Source organism: Chaetodon auriga, chromosome 6, assembly GCF_051107435.1.
Source record: "Chaetodon auriga isolate fChaAug3 chromosome 6, fChaAug3.hap1, whole genome shotgun sequence".
Taxonomy (NCBI): domain Eukaryota; kingdom Metazoa; phylum Chordata; class Actinopteri; order Chaetodontiformes; family Chaetodontidae; genus Chaetodon; species Chaetodon auriga.
Genome location: NC_135079.1, coordinates 9,079,300 through 9,099,806, shown reverse-complemented (window position 1 = coordinate 9,099,806; position 20,507 = coordinate 9,079,300). Strand labels below are relative to the sequence as shown.

Genomic DNA, 20,507 nt, shown 5'->3' with positions numbered 1-20,507 from the left:
GCTGCTTGTGGGGTTCAAGCTCGTTGATAGGCAGTGAATGGCGCACAGACCCCCTCTATAAAACAGATCGCTCCTGCCCTCATATTGGCTGAGCGGCGCTCGAGGTCGTTAATATGGCCAATAAACGCACACCTGTGGCCGTTCCACAATTAGCTGAAAGAGTGGCCGAACATTTGTGCCAATTACACTGCCAAAGCTCATTCAAACTACCGTTCAAGAATTAGAAATATAAAAAAAACAGCTGATAAATGAATGATATTATTCAAACTAAGCTGTTGCGCATTTGTTTTGTGTAGTGCTTGGTCACAAAATACGGCCGTTTCATGAAGGTAATAACTCAGCTGAGGATGTGATTTATGGTGAGCAGGAAGTCTTTATGGCTTTTATGGACTTATGCAGCCACCTACCCGAGTGTTGTCATGGTGACAATGGTGTACCAAAACGCTGCGGGGATACTGGTGAACTTGCTGGCTGTGGAGCCTTTTTCTGCATAAAACATGACCGTTGCAAAGATAATGATGGCCATGGTGAGGGAGAATAGTAGGAAGCCCAGTTCAGAGGCGCAGCTCTTCAAGGTGTAGCCCAGGATGCGCAGACCCGCGGAGTGTCGGGAGAACTTGAAAATCCGAAAAACCCGGAAGACTCTCAGCGTGACGAAAGCGCCGCTCACCTGGTCGTTGTCGGTCATGACCAGGCCGATGTAGTAAGGCATGATGGCGACCACGTCAATGACGCTCATCACACTTTTCATGAACTTGTAGCGGCTGGGAGCTGCGATCAAACGGAGGAGATACTCAACAGTGAATATCATGACGCACGCAGTGTCTAAACAAAAGAAAGCCAGCGCGTAACGGTCTCCACAAGACATCTCCTTCGACCTGTTGGGCAGAGTCCCGCACGGAACCGTCTCCACCACGTTGGCCATCACTGATATGGCAATGAAGAAGCCTGTGACATAGTAGAAGACCAGGGCTAAGGTGCTGGTGTGAGGGTTTTCAAAAGCCCGCCACAGGAACTCCCGGTAAGTCAGGTTCACCGGCGTGACGTCATTGTTCATGTCCATTTCCTCGTCGTCTTGAAGCCTCTCCGCATTTTCGCGCCTCCGGTCCTTGTACTCCTCATAACAGCAGTCCCCGATGATCTCGGGGATTATACCAAAGAAAGCGAGCTCCTCGTCGTACGCGGATATGCATTCTTGGCGCGGATAGTGCAGTTTCCCCGTGCGGTAAAAATTGAGGATATGTCTAAAGATGTCAGGGTCACGGTCGAAAAAGTACTCATTCGTCTCCTCGTGGAAAAAGAAGTCCCTCTCCGTGCTCCCCAGCAAAGTGTCCGGGTACCTCTCCAAAGTGGTTCGCCACGTCTGAAACTTGGTCCCGCTCACGTTGAGGATAATGAGTCCGTCCTGGCCCTTCTTCTTGTCTTGGGGAGGGATGGGCATCGGGGTGCTCGCCACGGGCATCCATCCTATGGCCGCCGCTCGGGCGAATGGGAGCCATGCCGCTACACCTGCTGCCATGCTGACCTATAGTGTTTAATACAACCCTGCTCCGGTTATCACAGTGCTATGGCTCAGAGATGAATTGCATCTGCAGGAGGAACAGCAGATAGAGAGACACTGATGGTTAGGCTTCTGAAGCGCCAAGGCTTAACAGAATGTGATAAGAACACACACAAACCTATTTACTTGCACTGATACTGCGCATAGCACTGTTGAGTATCACTCTCAAGCCTTTTCCTCGTTGTAATTGTTCAGTTATGGAAGCCTACTTTGCGGCAGAATATGAATTGGATTTCGAAACGTCACCCATCAATAAGCAGGAATAGATTTTTTTTTTTTTTTTTTTTCAATGAAAATCCAAGTAACAGAAAACCACCCACCTTAGGTAAGGCTGCTCTTTAAACTGCATCCACGGTGACTTTAATAAAATACCTATCCTCGGAAGAGAATACTTGCGATTCCGCCACCCATCTATCTTTCACTGCGGCCAGACGATAGAGGAAAAACAGTAGAATAACGTCGCATCAACAAGTTAAACAATTCAAGCGGCAGTTTTCTCAGCAGCCAGCGGTCATTCGTCCGAGCGCGGTCTTCTCCTCCTTTCTCTCCTCTCTTCTCACCATCCGTGAGGCAGCGGCGCTCAGTTGCATGCGTTTTTCCTCTCGTTGCAGCTACTCCTCAATAAACTCCTGTTCCTCTCGTCGACTGCAAGACCACCCTCCCCCCCTCCTCACCACCGAGCCCCGACTGTGGAGAGAGGAGAGAGAATCATATGCAGAGAGAGGAGTGGTCCTATCTGCACCCAGAGATTCCTCTGCTGCTTCACTCGGGGGGGGGGGGACTAATCAATGCGTAATGGTGGTCTAAGTAGGCGGCATCTCCCAAATCTCAAGTTAACGCTCATGTTGGTGTGTTTCCTCCCGCTGCACACCATCAGCCCTCTCCATTCAACTTACCCCAAGTGTATCGTATGTGATACCGTATCATGAAATATCTTGAGTAAGGTGGCTTGTTTTCTGTGTAGGTCGTAATTGATTCAGGCTTTCTGTAGCCACATTAATACGCAAAGTCCTGTGAAGTTTTCGTCCTTTTTTCTTTGGAAAAATTCCGAATACACATAATAAAAATAAGAATTTGATACCACTCAGTTTGGAGAGTTTAGAGCGATATCCTTGTTTTACGTAGGCTATTAAAACTCTTGCGGTGTATCGTGCATTTTTTTTATAATAATAATACATGTACGGATTTCAGATCAGCAACAAATCGTGATCAATAATGTTTCTTGGATTGCATCGTTCTGTGATGCTGTCCGACGGAGTTACAGAGCTTTAAAAGGTCAACATCATCGGGCTGCACTGCTCTACTGACATTTTCCAAAATAAGCATAATCAATGAAATGTCTCTTGTGTTCCAAAACACAACACTGGCATCTCCGCGGGGATTCGAGGCAGCTGCGTCCACTGTGTTCGCAGCGTGGACCGTATTTGGCTTCAGATCCACATATTAGGACGTGAAGAGCACGCTCCCTCTCAGCCTTGAACGGATTTCGGTCCCGTATTGTGACCGTTTTGGTTTCTTTTTTTTCGGGGTTTTTTTTTTTCAGCACCATGGACAGCACCTGAGCTTTCAGCGTCTCTGCAGACGTGACTGTGTGTGCGTGTCCTGGCTTGTTTTGCCGTAGTCAGTTGGCTGTAGATCTTCTCCAGCTTCAGCGAAGAGCACAGGGGTTCAGAGTCATGCGTTAGCACACACAGCTGCTGAGCTTCTAGAAAATGGACGGTCTCTTTGACCATTAACCCAGAGTCCCAGCCCTAAGCTGAATGGGATGTGGATTCATTTGCTTTAGGAAATCTACTGCAGCTGCTCTCATACAAACTGTACTGTAGTTTGCAACAAGTGAGAAAGAAGCGGCCCGGTGTGTTGCTCAAGGACAGTTTGACAGGCAGCTGATGGGCACATTTGATGTTGCACCAGTCAGACCTGTGGCTTTTGTTTTCCAGATTTTGCAGCCGGTGCACTAAATTCACACTCAGCCTCTCGTCCCCTCTGGCACAATGCTGAGTTTTTGTAGGATGAATGCACAGGACTGTCAGAAGTGCCATTAGTGTATGCTGAGCATGTCAGAGCACAGTCAGTGTTCAGTTTGAGCAGTCAGGCCCAGGGGCTATGTATTCATCAGGGCATTTAAATATTCCAGCGGTTGCCAAATGGCACCAAACACAGGCGTCCCAGCTGAGCTGGATGCCAGACTAGCTGCAAGCTTGTCAGAGCACAGATAGCCACTGTGTTTTAATTTAAAGGGTAGTCAGGGCGGTTATAGTAGTTATTAGCATTTAACATATCCTGTAATTTAAGCAAAGCAATTTGTCAAATATGTTCTGAATTTCTCATATTTCTAACAGGACACTGAAATATTTGCTGAGTAAAATGAGTGTGTGACAAAGTGAAGTAGATGATGGTTTTTATCTTTTATGCCTCACAGATCCCTTTGCCTTTGGTTTAATTCTCTAAATCATCACAAGGTCTTTCAACAAGTGAAACCGCAGTTCTGTCCTGTGTTCTTTTCAAACAGCCTTCACAGTATAGTGACAGGCGCACTTTACAGGACGAGTCTTTTTGTATGGTGGTGGTCTGTGGTGCGGTGGGCCGGTCAGTGTCAGAGTGCTGACATACTTTATGAACACATTCCAAGAAGTTCCAAGGTCATTTCAGACGATTGGTGTTGACACAGAGCGGAGCAGATGATTTAATTACATCGTCTGTGTGTTTATGGATTTACTCTTTGGATCATGTAATTAGCATGTGTCCTCAACAAGGTTGAACAACTCATCCGGCATTCTTGCGATATTATTCCGTGGACCTGAGTTCAGCGATGGAAGCCGCTGATCTGGTTGTAAAATAAATGTGTAAACCTCCAAAACATGCAGACATTACGGTTAGCCGTGGCTTCCAGTAATAGTAATACATAATCAGGCTCATGTCCTGTGGAGCCAGATAGAGCCTGCTGGCGTTTTCAACTTGTACCACTGAAGTGACGCTGAAGCCTCTGGGATTAGGTTGTGTAACAGGATACATTTTGTAAACAGGTCCTTAAGTGTGGTCAGTGTTGTAACGCAAAGGCATGCACCCAAAACAAACACACGCACTGACTGTCCTGTAGATTCTCACATGGGCTCGGCCACTCAAAGCCATCTTTTTTGCATTTTATCCACTGACAGCAACAGTCTGTCCACTGTAGTACACTAGTGCAGCCCACACTGCAGCCTGTTTTCTGTATTCTATATTTAGTCGGGTCCAGCTCAGTGATTGAGATGATTAAACAGATGAGTCCCCTTCACTGGAGACGTGCCAGGGCTTGTTAAGGAAGACGTGAAGGAGTAGCCGCCATTTGATTCGGGTCATCAATTAGAGAAACTCAAAATATTTGAAACTATTCAAGCTTCTTTAAGTTTAGGCCAGAAATAACATGTGAGCAGCATGTACCGTCTGCAGTGCAAATGTTTGCTTCAATGCCTGCAACGCCTTTAAAGACAATCATATAGGCGCAATGCTCTGCACTGTGTTGGTAGTGGGATGAAAGTCTAGTTTAACCTCACAATAAACTTTGTTTTTATGGAGCATTTCAACGAGATGCAAAGTTCATGACAAGCGATAAAGGGGTAATAAATAAAAGGCCAATGGGATGAGCAGTAAAAATCCCAGAAAGGGAGAAAAGGGTTAGAGACGAATAAAACAGGCAAATTGCACGCAGCACCCTATTTCAGGCCCGGAAACACCCTGGCATGTTTTATGACATGCTGCTAATGAAGTCATGAATCGTCCTCGTGACCTCTGGGCACAATGACATGCTGATATCCTCAGGTGAACAGCTAACAGCCACACAACCCATCTCCAACCACGTCATCTCCCTCAGCTGCCTCTGCCTTTCCTCGGCTCTAATGAGTTATTGACCCCCTGCGGATGTGTAAAATAGAGTAGGTCTTCTTGTTTCTTTATTGCATATGGCAGCTGGTGTGTGTGTGTGTGTGTGTGTGTGTCTCTGTGTCCACGTGCGTGCATGTACACATGCGTGCGCTCATGTGTGAAGCTATTTATATGTGTGCTCGTGTGTGTGTGTGTGTGTGTACTGCAAGGAAGGGGACGCTGATATTTGTGCTTGAGGACGGTATGAGTTGTTTTATCCCCATCAGGACTGCTGAAATAATCTGTAATTTAACAACTGCTGGTTGTCAGAAAGCTACAAATAGGCCATATGGGTACGTGTGTTTCACGGCATTTGTAATGCTATCTGTTTTTTTTTATCATTTAAGTTTTGCAACTTCATTCTCTGCTGCCACCGGAGACAACCAAATATGTTAAAACCTACGTAACTAGCACCATAGCAAGCTGGCAAAAAACACAAAATTGCTATTTAAATATGGTCTTACTCATTAAGCTATTATATATATAGTACATTCTGGATGGGAAACAGTGAGATGGGGATAAGTGTTCCACCCACTGGCACAATTTTAATTGTTTTTCACCTTGCTCCTTCTCACTGTGTCTATAGGGAAAGTAGCTCTTGTCATCTGGTGAAGAGGTGTAGAAGGGATTAGAAGCGAAAAGGGAGGTGTCTGTCACCGTGAGTGCTTGTGGCTATAGCTGAAGCACATGCACTGCAGCATGCGTCTGGGGCTTTGAGAACTCCTCGAGTACAGTATATCACTGCAAGATCAGCCGCGAGTCCCTTAACCACCACTGCACGCTGGCACACGAGCTGGAAAATATAAAGGCCATGAAAGGAAGCAGAAGCACGTTCTCCGTCACCTTCCTTGTCAGCTCAACCTTGTAGTATTTCTTTGGCCTTGTAGCAGTGCAGATAAATACAGATGTGTGTTTATCTTGTGTGTGTAATTAAAAACCAAAGACAGCATGGTACCCAACTGGCAAACCATCATTGAAATAGTAATTCTTTTCCAAGGACATTGGATTGTTTACCCGCCTCATCTGTTGAACACAGTCCCCGTTGCAGAGGTGCTGAGCAGATGCTATGTGAGCACCCAAACAAAAGGCTTTTAACAGGTTCACACTGTCTGTGCAGCTGCAGCCCCGAATTGAAATGAAGCTGTGGCAAGTGTTGAAACCTTTATGCTCCTGCTGTTTCTGTGCGCTGAAGTGACGGCAAAGAAAAGACCGAAAGTTCGGCTCAGGATCAGATCAGACTTTAACCAGCACAGTCATCGTTCATCGGCCATCGTCGGTAGATTTAGATGACGGGTATGCTGGAGCGCATGGGACTGCATCCAAAATAGAGAAAAATATCATTAATCCATCGACATTGGAATCGTATTTGTTTGGCAGATGTGAAGTACTGTTTCATTGGATTGTGTTCATCACTATTTCTGATTGATACTTAAATGTCACTGGCTTTAATACGGTTGGCACAGACTTAGATACTGAATCAATTTTTTGGATCTGTTTTCTGTTGTCTTTTAAGATGATCTGACTGGGATGAAAGTCCATAAATACTCACAAGATGAAGCCATCAGTTTTCTCCGCGCTCCCTAAACTTCTCTCTAATCCCTAAAGATATATTATACTCGGTTTCAAGCATTCAGCGCTTTTCCAGAAGGACTCTCTCTGAGTGCCACGTTAGGATAAGCTTTAATTCCTAGATCGCCATCACCATCATTACAAGCAACCGACAGTGAGGCAAAGGGTCAGGAGGGGATCGGGCTCGGGGGCAGGGTTGTTTGTTTGGGCAGTGACAGTGTGGGCTTCTCCTGACGTCATTTGTCGGGACTTGGCATTGGCTGGCCTGACCAGTGACATTTGCTTTCCCACCATGTGGCCCCTGTACTTTGAGGCCAGATGGCAGATGATGCCTCCAAAGCAGACGACACACAAACAGTCATGCGAGCGTATCCACACACACACACACACACACACACACTCATGAACAGACACATTTACATAAGCGCACGCGCACCGATCACAAGTTTCCCTTCACTCAGCAGACAGAGGGGCAAAGCAACAGATCGATTTGTCACCCAAAATAATTTATAAAGTCCTGATAGAATGCCAGAAAGTAAACTTGGGGAAAAGTGGATGTATTATGATTGGAGCCGGGTAGATCGATGCTTTCCTCTCTCTGTGAGGCTCAGCTTGTTTGTTCAGGGTGAAATATCATCATGAAGGCACAGCACACAGCTCTTCCACCTCTCCTTTATCTGGACTGCCTGTTTCTCTTCGTCTCGTGTCCCCGTCCTTATTTATTCATTTATTTATTTATTTTGCTCGCACGTGTGCCTTCATCCCATATGAAGGAATCGTCAGTCATCTGTGACTAGTATTCAGTGGAACAGCCAGTGAACTGAGGTTTGTCATTGAACCACCTATCTTGTGATGTTGTCCAGGGAGACACGGGTTGGAAAGCAAACTGAACACTGTGTTGGGTGTATATAAGTGTGGCCTATTAACCCTGCTAGGAGGAGGCAAATCAATTTACTCCCTTTGAAAGTTTTATCAATCATAAGCATCGCAGCTTGGAGGAAGAGTAAATGAAGGAGTGCTTTCTCTAAATACATCATATCAGTAAACTGAGATACGCATCAGCACTTTAAAGCTTCTTTGAGCTGCTTTTGTAAAATCATTTCTGCGCTACTAGAGAGCACACAGACCAGGGAGTCACAGGAAATTATATGGACAGAGAGGCGATGACAAGGAATGGTGATCAATCCATAAAAAAGCTCAGCGCGAGCTGCTTCTCCGAGCATATTTCATTATTTCCACATTCACTTCCCACTGCGTTTGTTGTGTAACTCATCAGACTATAAATGAACAATTATTTTCTGTGGGGAATTGAGCCCAAGCAATGCAGGATTTGACCAAATGAATGCACTCGGTATCACATAAATTCTGCAGGGGGCTGATGTTTCCACCAGCAACAGTCGAAGAAATAGTTCAACATATTGGGAAATATACTTATTCCCTTTGTGGCAGAGCGTTAGATGAGAGGATCGATACCAGCCTCATATTTATCTGTTTAAGGCTACAACAAAATCCACCTCCCACCACCTCTAAAGCTCACTAAATAACACGCTGTAACTGTTTGTTTAATTTGTACAAAAACTGAAGCGTAAAACAAAGTTTACTGACTGGACTATTTCATCGCTGGGAGCAATAACTTCCTGTAGTTTCCACTGGTTGCCTAGTAACTGCTCAGAGGCAGGACATAGTTTGTCAGCTAACCCCTTCGTGAAACGAAGAAATATTGCTTTAACAATTCCATTTCTGTATGGATTAAGCAAATAAGGTATAATATGTTATTTGGTGAACTTTAACAGTGCTGCCGGGCAGATTTTGTTACCGTATTCGCTGCTTTCCTCAGTTTCCATTCTCTGTGCTAAGCTAAGCTAACGGGCTGCTGCCTGCAGCTACATATCTAATGTGCAGGGGAGAGAGTGTTATCAGTCTTCTTGGGAGCATATCTATGTTCTCAGGGTTGTACTATTCTGTTAGCACACATTAATCCTCCTGTTGTGTTCAGGTCAAAACCCTAACGCTGGGGACATTGGACCTTAGGAGCACAGGACCCTTGGTGAGCACATATGTAGAGCTGGGGAACATAAGACCCTTTGTCATGTTCCCATTATGTGCCATATAAATCTGGTGCACACAGGACCACCTTCTCATCCTACTCTCGCTTACCAAATACACTGTTGCCCATAAAATTGGAATTTTGTTTTCAGACACAATCCTCTGTCTATTCTTTATTTAATGCACCAGTCATCACTTTTGACCAGGTGCAATGATTACATTATGTAATGTAATTAATATATACATTATGAAGATATACGCTTTATCTGTCAAGAACAAATCACAGTCACAGTCATTTCATGGAAAGAGGTGAAACATATTTTATTCCAACTTTATGAGCAACAGTGTATCAAAGACTTATTTTTAAAATTTGCAGGTTTCGGTAATGTATTAATGAGGAAACCTTACATTCAGCATCCTTAGCAATGTGAGTGAGGTGAAGTGAAAAGACCACTGTAAATAGGCTATGTGTCATGTGTCAATTGAAATTCCATTGAGCGCACGATTGTCTTACCCTTTAAAGAAAATCTTTACATGGAACAGCTTGATACAAAGATAATGATGTATTTCAGTCTTGTAGAAAGAGCAATATAGCAAATGAACGGGTGAGCTGCAATGAATAACGAGATAACCTGCCTATTAAAGATAAAGGGGAGGTGTTGAGGTCATCAGCGCCAGAGCAGCTGCTATTGGATGGCAGTTCAATTTGAGAGGGGCGGACCATCCTTTGAGAGTTTTGTAATTAATCAAAGTCCCCCTTTAAACTCAACTATTTCACATTCAATTTTATCTGCTCGTCTCCCACGTGCAAAGCCCTTGTGTGATGTGAGCCCATATCTTAATTACTCTCAGATCACTGATACCCCCCCACACACACACTCGCGGTATCTCTTGAAGAGACAGAAAATCATTTTACAGCTGAGCAGATAAGTCCCCGTGCTCCCTTTAACAGCCCCCCTAGCCAAAGCACATCTGACAGTATTGTAATGACAGACAGGCAGCGAAGGGCCTTGTTCCGATAATTCCTCAGCTACATGCTAGTAATGAGCCCCCCACAACCGTGATGGATTTCAAATTGAGCCCCTGCAAAAATATTATAATTTCAAAGCAGACATACATCGTTAATATGTTATTAATGGCAATGGCTGCTGGAACTGGCCTGCTGCTGTATAAGTTTTTCAAGTTGAGTGAAGGATCATTATCGAACGTGTGTTTGGGCACGAGTTTGTGTATTTGTGAGCATTTACTGAAGATGTGTCCTGCTTTATTACTGGCCCATACTAAGGCCACTAATCACTGAATCTAATTTGGTGTCATGTTCTACTTAATGCAACGTTTGCTCTTTTTTTCGGTTGCCTGCAAGAAAACAGTGGAGTCACACTCGGCGGTTCGCTCCGTGTCGAGTGCAGATCAGTCACCCGAAGCGTTCAAGATGTTTTTCTCTACCTCTTTTTTCTTTTGTTCTGCTGCTGTGATGCACTGAGCTCCCTTGAAAAATGATCTGAGGAACGCTGTTAAAACTTGATCCATAAAAGTTTTAATGTATGTTTCATGGGTAATTAAAGATTTGTGCACCCGCAGGAGCGACTGCGCTGGCTGTGGAAGTGATTGCAAAGGTATGTGTTTAAACTCATGAATACCTGACTGGGAAAAAAGTTTGGACAGGGAGCATTATTGAAATCCCACAACAACACTGTCAGAATTGGACTCTTGCCGCCCGGAGCTGCTTGTCAGACATCATGATGGCGAGTAGCACATACAAGCTTTAGAATGGCACAATCCAGCATGTCTTCTGATGCTAAAATAATTATAAATCCCTCGTTCTATAAATAAACCTGCCACATTAAAGTGCAATATTTTGATATGCTAAGCCAGGGGTTTCTTTATCCGCAAAGGGAAAAAAAAGGCCAGAGGGCAACGCTGCGGCTTTGAGCATAGCTGAGGGGCTACACTGACAACACAAGCGAGTGGTTAAATTAAACAAGAGACTGAAATAAACACAAGGTGAGCGACCCAAACTGAACTGCTGATATTAAATAGATTTCGACTTTCTGATCTGCCTGAGCAGACACAGCAACATAAAAGCACTTCCATTTCACCGTGCCTTAGTGTGCCTTCTGTCCAAATTAGAGTAGTAAAACCACATTTTATTACAATTTAAGGTTCTCATAATGGTTGGGCTTACCACCACGAGTATAAACATCGTTAGAGCAACTATTACCGCATAAAGCAACACAAATATTCACCTGCAGCCGTTTGGTTTTTCCCACTGGCGGATGAATCAGCATGCCGTTGTCTAATCACCTCCTTTCACTCTTTCAGCTTGTTACTGGCTAATCATGCTCATTTAAACGGCTCACATGTGTAATTACCGCTGTCAAGCAGTCCCAGGCCTAGCAGGTCAGCTTGCTTAGAGGGCCAAGCCTATTATGGAGACGCTAAGTTATGATCACAGCTGTAGGCCAGCTGTAGTAATACCACCCCGGGGAACAAATGCCAGTCCTTCTCATTGGGAAAATAAAGTGTTTGTTTAACATAGAATGAGGTATGTGTAGGGTGTAGCTTTGATTAGCATGAATGACCATAACTCATTTATGGCTCATCAGTGGCTGCTGTTTTCCAACCAGACCATTTCGGTGAAGCTCAGCAGGCCCTAATGATGAAAACAGTGACTTTTTGCTTCTGTTTTTCTCCTCACAGCATAAAAAGCCTAATTTTGTTGGTGAAAGCTAATGACGGTCATGATGAAGCAAAGCTCATGCAGTTTATTGATGGTGTTTTTTGTTTTTCCAAGGCTGCGGGAGCAACAGAAACACGGGGAGGGAGGAACAGAGATAGTCGCATCTTGGGAAGTGTCTGTGCTTACCGTACGAAAACGGTTCTTATTTAGGATGCGGAGAGAGTGCAGTGACACTCAGAGGATTAGCCACAGCGTTTTCCATAAAGTAAGCGCTCTCAGGACACCTTCAAGTCTTTCTCGCTTTGCCTTCAACTGCCTGTTTCTTCCTCTCACTTTTCTTTTACTCCATCGCCACGCTCCCAGGAGGTGAAAGAAATAAGCCCTGAACTGTTGGAAGAGAGGAGGAAGAGGAAGTGAGAACAGGGTGAACATAAATTCACTAGGTGTTTCACCAAGATGTGTGTGTGTGTGTGTGTGTGTGTGTGTGTGTGTGTGTGTGTGCGCTTGCTGCATGGGTGTGGGAATACACAAACAGACATCTGGGGGATGTCATGGTTCCTGCAGGCTATAAACCAGTGTTTAAAAAAAAAGAGCAGTGCATATCCGCAGCTGGATTAAACCAGTGTTATGGCTGGTTTATGGACTGTGCCCATCCAATCAGCTCTCTAATTAAGCAAGAGCAGTGTGGGAATGGTGGGAGCGTAGCACCTCATAGCCCTCAAGATTATTTTTGCTGTTTACTGGAGCCAAAAGACTTTGCACTGTGTGACTGCAGCAGCGCCATGTTGACACGGCTGTTTTATTATGAGCAAATACAGTTTTTTCCGGCGCCTTCCCTGCTTAAAAGAGTCTTGGCGAGGCGGACCCAGGAGGCTGTACATTCTATTTCATTTCCATTTGAAAAACAGTGCAGTGGAAATGACAAATGTGTGAGGCCTATTGAGGAGCCTTCAGGGCAGTAATGTAAATAACAGAAATTAATCATCTTCTCCAAAGAGGGAGAAACACGCCTCACAGTCACAACAAAGGTCACAAATCCGGCCTACGCCTTCACATCTTCCAAACAAGAAATGACAGACTTCTGACACGCCACTAATGTTTGACTGTGTGGTCTGTGTGTTCTACTGTGTGTGTGTGTGTGTGTGTGTGTTTACCGAGTGTGTGCCTTCACGTTTGTGTCTGAGTGTGTGCAAAGATCTCTCTGCCAGTGCATTTTTTTGTGCATTTGTGAATCTGCCTTTGAATTTCCTTGGTTTATTTGTTTACAAGTGCGAGGATGTGCATGTGCATCTGCATCCACATACATATGTGCATGCACGCCTCTATTGTCTGTTTGAGTGAGTGCTTGGTCGCAGATTCACAGGATACCTTTTTCTCTGAGGCTGAACCATCTACTTTTAGCTGACAGCAAATAGTTGAGCAGAACCAATTTAATCTTGTTTTTCAGCCCAGGATGACATACGGGAGAATAAAGCAGTGAAGCTTGTCCTAACTCTCCTGGTGGAGGCAGCCACCACGGGCAGCTGTACACTGAGGAATAGATGGTAATTGCAATGTGTTGATTTGAACTTTATAGGCATCATGGGAAGCTATGGCAACACATTGTGGTATTACCATGCGCTGGGCAGAGACAAACTGCAACCCTCTCATAGGTAGTCTAACAGCTTCCAGGGAAACTAATTTGCAGCTCAGGAAAATACTACCTGACAGATCGATTCACCAGTTGTACCCACAATTAATGGACGATTCACTCTCATGGAAAAAAGAATCCTCTGGGTGGCTTTGGCACAGGAGAAGGAGAGCACAAATGTTGCTCTCCCACATCTCATAAATGTCACAATTAAAACCAACCACAAGCTCTGTGTACATTACAATGCCTCTCGGGGGACAGCTTGACATTTGGACAATCATGTTGAGTTTCTCATCACGAAAGAAGTTGGATTTTATGTACCCTGAAGAGCTTGCGCATTGCAGCATTATTGGGCTCATTTGGAGAGAAAGAGGTAATTGCACTGGAAATAAAACACAGCACAATGTTGCACATATATTCATAGCAGCAAGAACCACCGAAATAGGCTTTCTCAATGACGGCGATCTATACATAGAGCTGGTCTGAGCTGAAGTGTTGCTGGTGAAGAGCACACACCAGCTGTCAGTGTGGGGAAAGAGAAGAAAATAGCTTTCATCACTGAGGGGAGAGGACTGTCGGCCACGGGGAGGCAGAGACTGAATCAGTCATACATTTTCAAATAAATTCACATGGGTAAACTAGAATTTGACTGCAGGAATCCAGAGTGGTAACGTAACCGAACTGCTCATCCTCCCCAGAGAATCTGCAGATGAACAGAGTAAAGCTACAAACAGCAAATCCTTTCAGCCCCCAGAATTCTGCAGAGTCCAAACCAGATTAACTTAGCTTTGCACCAAGTAGTCGATGAAAATTTAAAGGAAAGGCCCTCTGATTGTTTTACGTAACGCTGGGGTGAATGTGAATGAACTCGTGCTCACTCTATCTAGACTTACTCCATTTTGAATGGCTGGAACTGGGTAGTTTAATCATTGCCCTGTTGCTTATGTTTTTGTTGATGGACAAAATTATGGGATTTGACTAAGAGGATTAAAATGACAGCAGCTAATGAGACACAGCTGGGACTGGATCACAACAGACAAAATTGTAACCCACCCCCTCGCCCCAGTTGGAGTTACAAATCCATAAACACATAAACAGACAACACATGCACACATGGGCATACACATCAGCACACAGGCACATATGTTCCCTCTCGCTGTCTCTCTTTCTTTTACTCTCTAACACACACCTAGAGGCCAAGAGACAAGCTGCCACTCACTTCCATATAATGCTTATTACACAGGGTTTATTATCCCATTCAAACGGACCAGATTAATTTGTATCCTTTCTACTGGATTTGAAGTATTCAGCCCGACAGGACACACTGGGAATAATAGCGTAATTGTAAACTCTCCCTCACCCCTCCTCCTTTAAATGTTGGTCACAGGGAGAGGGTCAGTACATGACAATGAGGCTTCTGAAGCTATAAATGAAATTCAAGGTTGATCCACATCACGTTACCACCTTGATCCCTTGATCCATATTATTACCTCCCTATACCGTGACAGGAGTGGCTGCCATCTTTAAGAAAAAAACAACACCTTATCTCTCTACTCTGACATGGAAATAAAAAGGAATTGATCACTTTTATTTATTTAATTTTCTTTTTCTTTTTCTTTTTTTTTTTGCCACTTGGGGAAAGCGGAAGAAGCTGTAATCACAACGCTGACATATCATCACCAAGGAGCAACCTCCAGGGCTGCAGTTACTCAAATGGCCAATTGAGGCTGGCTGCAAAAGCGGGTCAATCCCCATAGACCCCCATATTAAAATGCTCCATTTTACAGCAGAAACAAACAAAATGTTTACAGCCAGGAACAAAAAACAGTTTGGGTCTTGGGTGACTCTTTATATAACTGAATCCTTTAAATTATATTAAAGCTTAAAGTTGTGTATAATTATGGACATGGTCTATGAACGGATTAGCCGGGAGTTTGGTGGAATTGGACACAGCCAAGATGGTGACGGCTGGAGTCGCTGTCACTGAGCTTCACAGTGGTTCTTCAGAAACAGAGTTGTCTATTAACACATTCTGCAAAGCAACATTAACATGCATTTGAAGTTGTGTGTCTGGTCACCCGACAGTCCAGTATTCAGCCTGCTTTTAGCTCTGTCACTTCAAGCAACTCCTTTCACATTACATGTAATCATCTGGACTATTGTTAAATATTTCAGCTTTAAAAGCACAATCCATGATCCAGAAGTGTCCAACAAAATGAATGCTTTTCATAATTCAGTTAACATCATGAACTCTATCAGAAGAAATGCTTGTAATTTATATGGTTAAAAACAAATGACAGACTGGGGCTTTAATGACTTTTAGAGGCGCAGCATCATCTCATATCTTCTATGTAAATGTCACCATGTGATATTTAATGCGGTAAGTATCCTGTATGTGGAACAGAGCTCGCGTTCATTAAATGATCATGTGATTGATTTCCTGTGATGATCACTGTCATGATCAGCTCTGTCACCAGATTTGTCTTCTAATCCTTGCAGTAAGTCAAACTTTCCATCCCGCCACCTTTGTCTTTCCACTCGTGTCGACTGTATGCATCTGATGGAGATGGAAGATCTCATAATGTTAATGACAGCCCTGGACAATATGTTCTCATGAGCAGCCTGCAGCAAACCCGTACACACAGGACAACATGCTTAATTGGATTCTTGGGGAACAAGATGGGCCTACATGACACTAATGTGGCCTGAACCTACATGATAATGTAATATGCATGTTAATAAAGAGGCATCTAGTTTAAAGATTCTAAATAATGTAAGCAACACATTATTAATCATGGCCAGGAGCACGTCTAGAAGACAGAGTGCCTGCAACGCATGCATTTTGAAGCTATCCTGATTATGTGTGGCGTGTGTGTGCCTGTGCGAGTATGTGTGTGTGTGTCCATCAGTGTGGGCGTTTTAATCTATGTACACCTTGTGACTTTCGCACACAGCGATGATGCATTATATTGCATTTTCTCATACAGCAGTCAAAAATGACATTCCCAGCATCAATTTGCCGAGGCACATTTATTGTGATTCCTCTCATCTCTCAATCTTACAGACAGCCCAGTGTTCGGTTGGTACGTTCAAAAGGGGGTGACTGTATAATAATCAAACTTTGATAAAACTAGCTGTGGCTCTCCCTGAGATGCATGCATTAAAGTGAGCCCTGCTAGTCAGATACAAAGGACAAAATGCAGACACGGATTGGAAATCAGAGGGAGATCACAGCAGCAAGGCTGTGGCTGTGAATTCCACCATTACATGGTGTGATGTGGGCTGAGGAGAATGCTAGCAAGATCAGAGGGATAACCCGTCCATCCGCAGCGTCCTATGGTCAGCCCTGCATGACGGACACAGCATCTCCCCATGCAAGGCTGCCCGATTGTGTTAAGATTCAACAATTAAGTCCAGCACTTGTTTAGGCTGTAAACAGTGAATCAGCTCTAATATTTGGAAACACATCGCCCTTTCAAAGCTCAAGGGCCACACTATTATTTAGCTTGGCCTGATGCTGTGATGAATTAGTGAATTTCTGTGAGTGTGCTCTGAATTTCATTATGCTAATATTAACCGACGGCCCATCTGTAAGGAGCATCAAATAGGGTGTATTTCCGTACAAGCAAGCTATTTCTATCTGGTGGGACATAGATTTAACCACCTGTGCACATATTCGAATACAACATGATTTTCATAGAAGCTCTGTGGCCATGACTGAAGGAATATTCTCTAACAGGAATTGGCAAAATCACTGAAATGTAAAAAGCAGTGCAGGTGGTGCCCAATGACCCACAGGCCTCTATCATCTCTGGGTTAAAAGCTGATTGAGACCAATGACTTTGACTCTTACAGTAAGAGGGAACAAAAAGTTATGCTTCCATTTCAAATCAGCCTGAGTTGCAGCCCATACACAAGACATGCTTCAATGATCTGAGAAATTACAGGATACCACCCCTTCCAATTTCGCCATCACTGGACCAGACTGTTGCAGGCTTTTGAAACAATTACCCCAAGGGGACCGGAGTAACCTTGTTTATAGCTCATTGAGCATCCACAGTTCCAATTTAGCACAGGTAATTACAACATCGTTATCTTCTCCTAAATCTTCACCAGAGGTGTTATCACAAAAGCTACCTTTGGCTCAGCTGTTTGCCTTTTGGACATTGATCGAAACAAACACAGCATCAGTATGCCTATGCATTTCTTGGACAGGCTTATGTTCGTTCTCCAGGTGTCGGTGACCCAGTGCAGCCCGCTCACCCAGAACGCATCAGTCACACTAACACACATCTGTCGCACCGGTCCTACCCACTCCATCACAGCCATGGCTGGTTTCTCTCCTTGAATGTCCCGCCCCGCTAGGAGAGGACAAACAAATCTTCTGATTTGCCTCTAATCTGCAGTCTACCCTCAGCATGGCCCACCGTCAACCCAGCACATCAAGGACAAGCACTCCACAGGGGGGCTATCCATTAGCACAGCATCCTGCTTCTACCATAGTGTGATAGGGACAGGGCAGAGGGATACGCTCCAATTAGTGATGGAGACATGGGGACTTTGCCCCTGACATGTCCCTGCTGCTCCACAAAAGAAGTGTGAGCACACCTTTTTCTTACAAAAGGAAGGCTTTCCTTCCTGCCATTCCTCCTGCCTCGGGCTGTTGCTGTTCATTCACCTCATGGAGCCAAACCATTTCGCATCATGCTGTTTCTTCTTGTGTGTGGTGCTGACAGTGTGAGTGCGCCTGTAAGAATGATTTGCTGGTCAAACTCATGTGTGTGTCTACGTCTATGGAAGAAAATTGTGTGTGATCTTGTGTATGTGTGCTCGGGGTCGTCTTTGGCATGCATCTCTCGTCCGAAGCTTCCATCAAGAGAAATCCATCCCTCTATATAGTGCAGCATGTTCAGCTTGCCTGTACTGGGTTAAGATAGGTTGGACCAGCTTCATGCTTCATGCATTTGCATGCTGCATGAACACAATCTGCTGACGCCCAGTGGGAACTCTGTCCATTTGCATTGTTTCTACGTTCCTATGTGAAGGGAATCAATTTGCGGCCATAGTCTGATTTGTAATGAGAATTTGTGTACATGAGAGGTAAGAGACACAGAAGAAAGCATGGCAACAACACTGCGTTATGAATATTTCATCTTTGTTCTATATGAATAAAACACAACATGGTCCTGATTCAACTACAGGACAGCATACCTTTCACTGGTCCCATGTGGATGTGTCCATTCTAAAAGGGAGATGAGCACTCAGATATGAATGAGGTTTTCCATCATAAGAACACCTCCCATTGAATCGAAACTTCAACAACAGCCTGCAAATGCAAGTACAGCCCTTGACATAAACACAGAAAAAATCTAGAGTATTTGGTTGATTATGCAGTGTATCAACTATGCATGAAGCAATTACATACCAGGGCCTTGGGGCTAGGATGGAAACCGAATGGATGAATTCCTACAACGATCCTTCCTTCTACTCTCTCTACATGTCCATTCATTAATCCAGCCGGGAGGCCATTTGTTTGTGCAAACATTCGTTTAGCTGTTTGTTTGTCTGTCTGCTCAGCCGTGGAGCTTTTCCTTTTTTTTTCTACTTCAAGAGACGCCAGTGTCTTGTGACCAAATCTATAGGGATTTCCATCTGAGTTGAAGAGAGTAGCTGCATTGATAAATAAAGGTCAAAGGTGGACGAAGAAGGCCCGGGAACAAGGCTTGCGGTGACAGAAGATGCGAGAGGAGAAATAAACCACTGGATCTGCAGAGGCTTAGATTGATTGGAATTTAGAGAGAGGGAGGAAAAATTAAATTGGGGGGTGGGAGGGAGGAGGGAGAGGCTGGATCAGAGTAGATGGAGAGAGAGAGGAGAGCAGGAGTCAGCATGATAGGGGTAAAGCAGAGAATGAGATTTTTGCCCTGAGAGCACCGACTTCAAAAGCTTTTGGGGGCATGCCTTTACACAATTTTACTCTTAACATAATCCAGATTTCGGAGAGCGGGAGTGTGTGTGTGAGAGAGACAGACAGTGAGGATGGGGATGAGAGAGATGTAAAAGAGACAGCCCCCTCCCCTCCCCCACATTGATCCCCCCTTAGAACAGAATTAATAAGTCATCACCCATTTCACTAAGTCCAACATTTATGATTGCTTTGAAGGTTAAGCTGTACACTGCATTAGCATGTTCTAAATGAATTTGCAGCAGTCATTGACTCATATGCAGCGTGTGTTTTTTAGGTTGTCTCGTAAGGACTTCTGCTTGTTTGTTTTTGTGTTTTTGTATGTGTCTGTGTGCCTGTCTGTCTCCCATTCTTCCATCTGGATTCTTTTAATCCCATTCTCTTCCTCTAATCCATCTTTCTCCCTCTCTTCCTCCCACACTCGCTTTGCCCTCTCCACCCTCCTCTCCCTCCTCTTCTCTATCCCCCCTCTCTCTCCCTGCTTGCTTGATCGCTGCTGTCTGCATAGCGAGGAGCTGTATCTTCCACGCGGTTGTGATTCACTTGGCAGCCACTCCAGATAAACATGTTGTGGTGGACAGACGCCTGGGTCCCGGTCCGGAGGAGCAGGACGGGGACGACAGACTGACGTGGGTGGGCCCTGCCCTGGTCCCAGCGTCAGCACGGGCAGCAGCGGGCAGCGCCAGCCACTTGGCCAGATGGTCCGGAGTCGAGCTCTCGCCACTGTTCATCAAATACACCCGCTCGCTCTGTCTTGCCTCGCCATGGCCCCCAGCATCATGTCACAGTGGAACCAGAGAAAATTAGCACCTAATTATAGGCTCCTCTCTGTGAAGAATGGTGCCGGTGCTGGTGGTGTGTGTCAGCGTGTGGAGGCTGGGTGGTTGACTCACTGTGGGGCCGAGGCCTGCAGTCCACGCAGAGGACATGCAGAACACACACAGGCCATGGAAGAGACACAAGTGATTAAACACACATATGCATGAGAACACACACAAGCAAAAGGATGAACCTCCCTTCTTTCTGGTTGATTTGTGCCTCAGCAGGGTCTCTCCCCCCCCCCCCCCCCCCCCATAAGGGTGCCACAACAGAAACCACTTGTGTTCCATCTCTGATCCAACAGGATTAATTACACTCACAATGGAAGCTGATG

General features: G+C 44.8%; 1 protein-coding gene across 2 annotated transcripts in view; it reads right to left on the bottom strand.

The window, feature by feature from the left end:
- LOC143322690 (A-type voltage-gated potassium channel KCND2-like) overlaps nucleotides 1–2,871 on the bottom strand; it is a 37,910-nt gene extending 35,039 nt beyond the window's left edge. The window contains exons 1-2 of one of the 2 annotated variants that reach the window (XM_076734043.1): nucleotides 1,882–2,871; nucleotides 408–1,589 (exon numbers count right to left, since the gene is read on the bottom strand). In XM_076734043.1, coding sequence (XP_076590158.1) covers nucleotides 408–1,519 — 1,112 coding nt within the window. In that variant the 5' untranslated portion in view covers nucleotides 1,520–1,589; nucleotides 1,882–2,871. The remainder of the gene's footprint in view (nucleotides 1–407; nucleotides 1,590–1,881) is intronic. The other variant, XM_076734041.1, reaches the window with a different exon arrangement.
- Nucleotides 2,872–20,507: the final 17,636 nt, after the last annotated feature.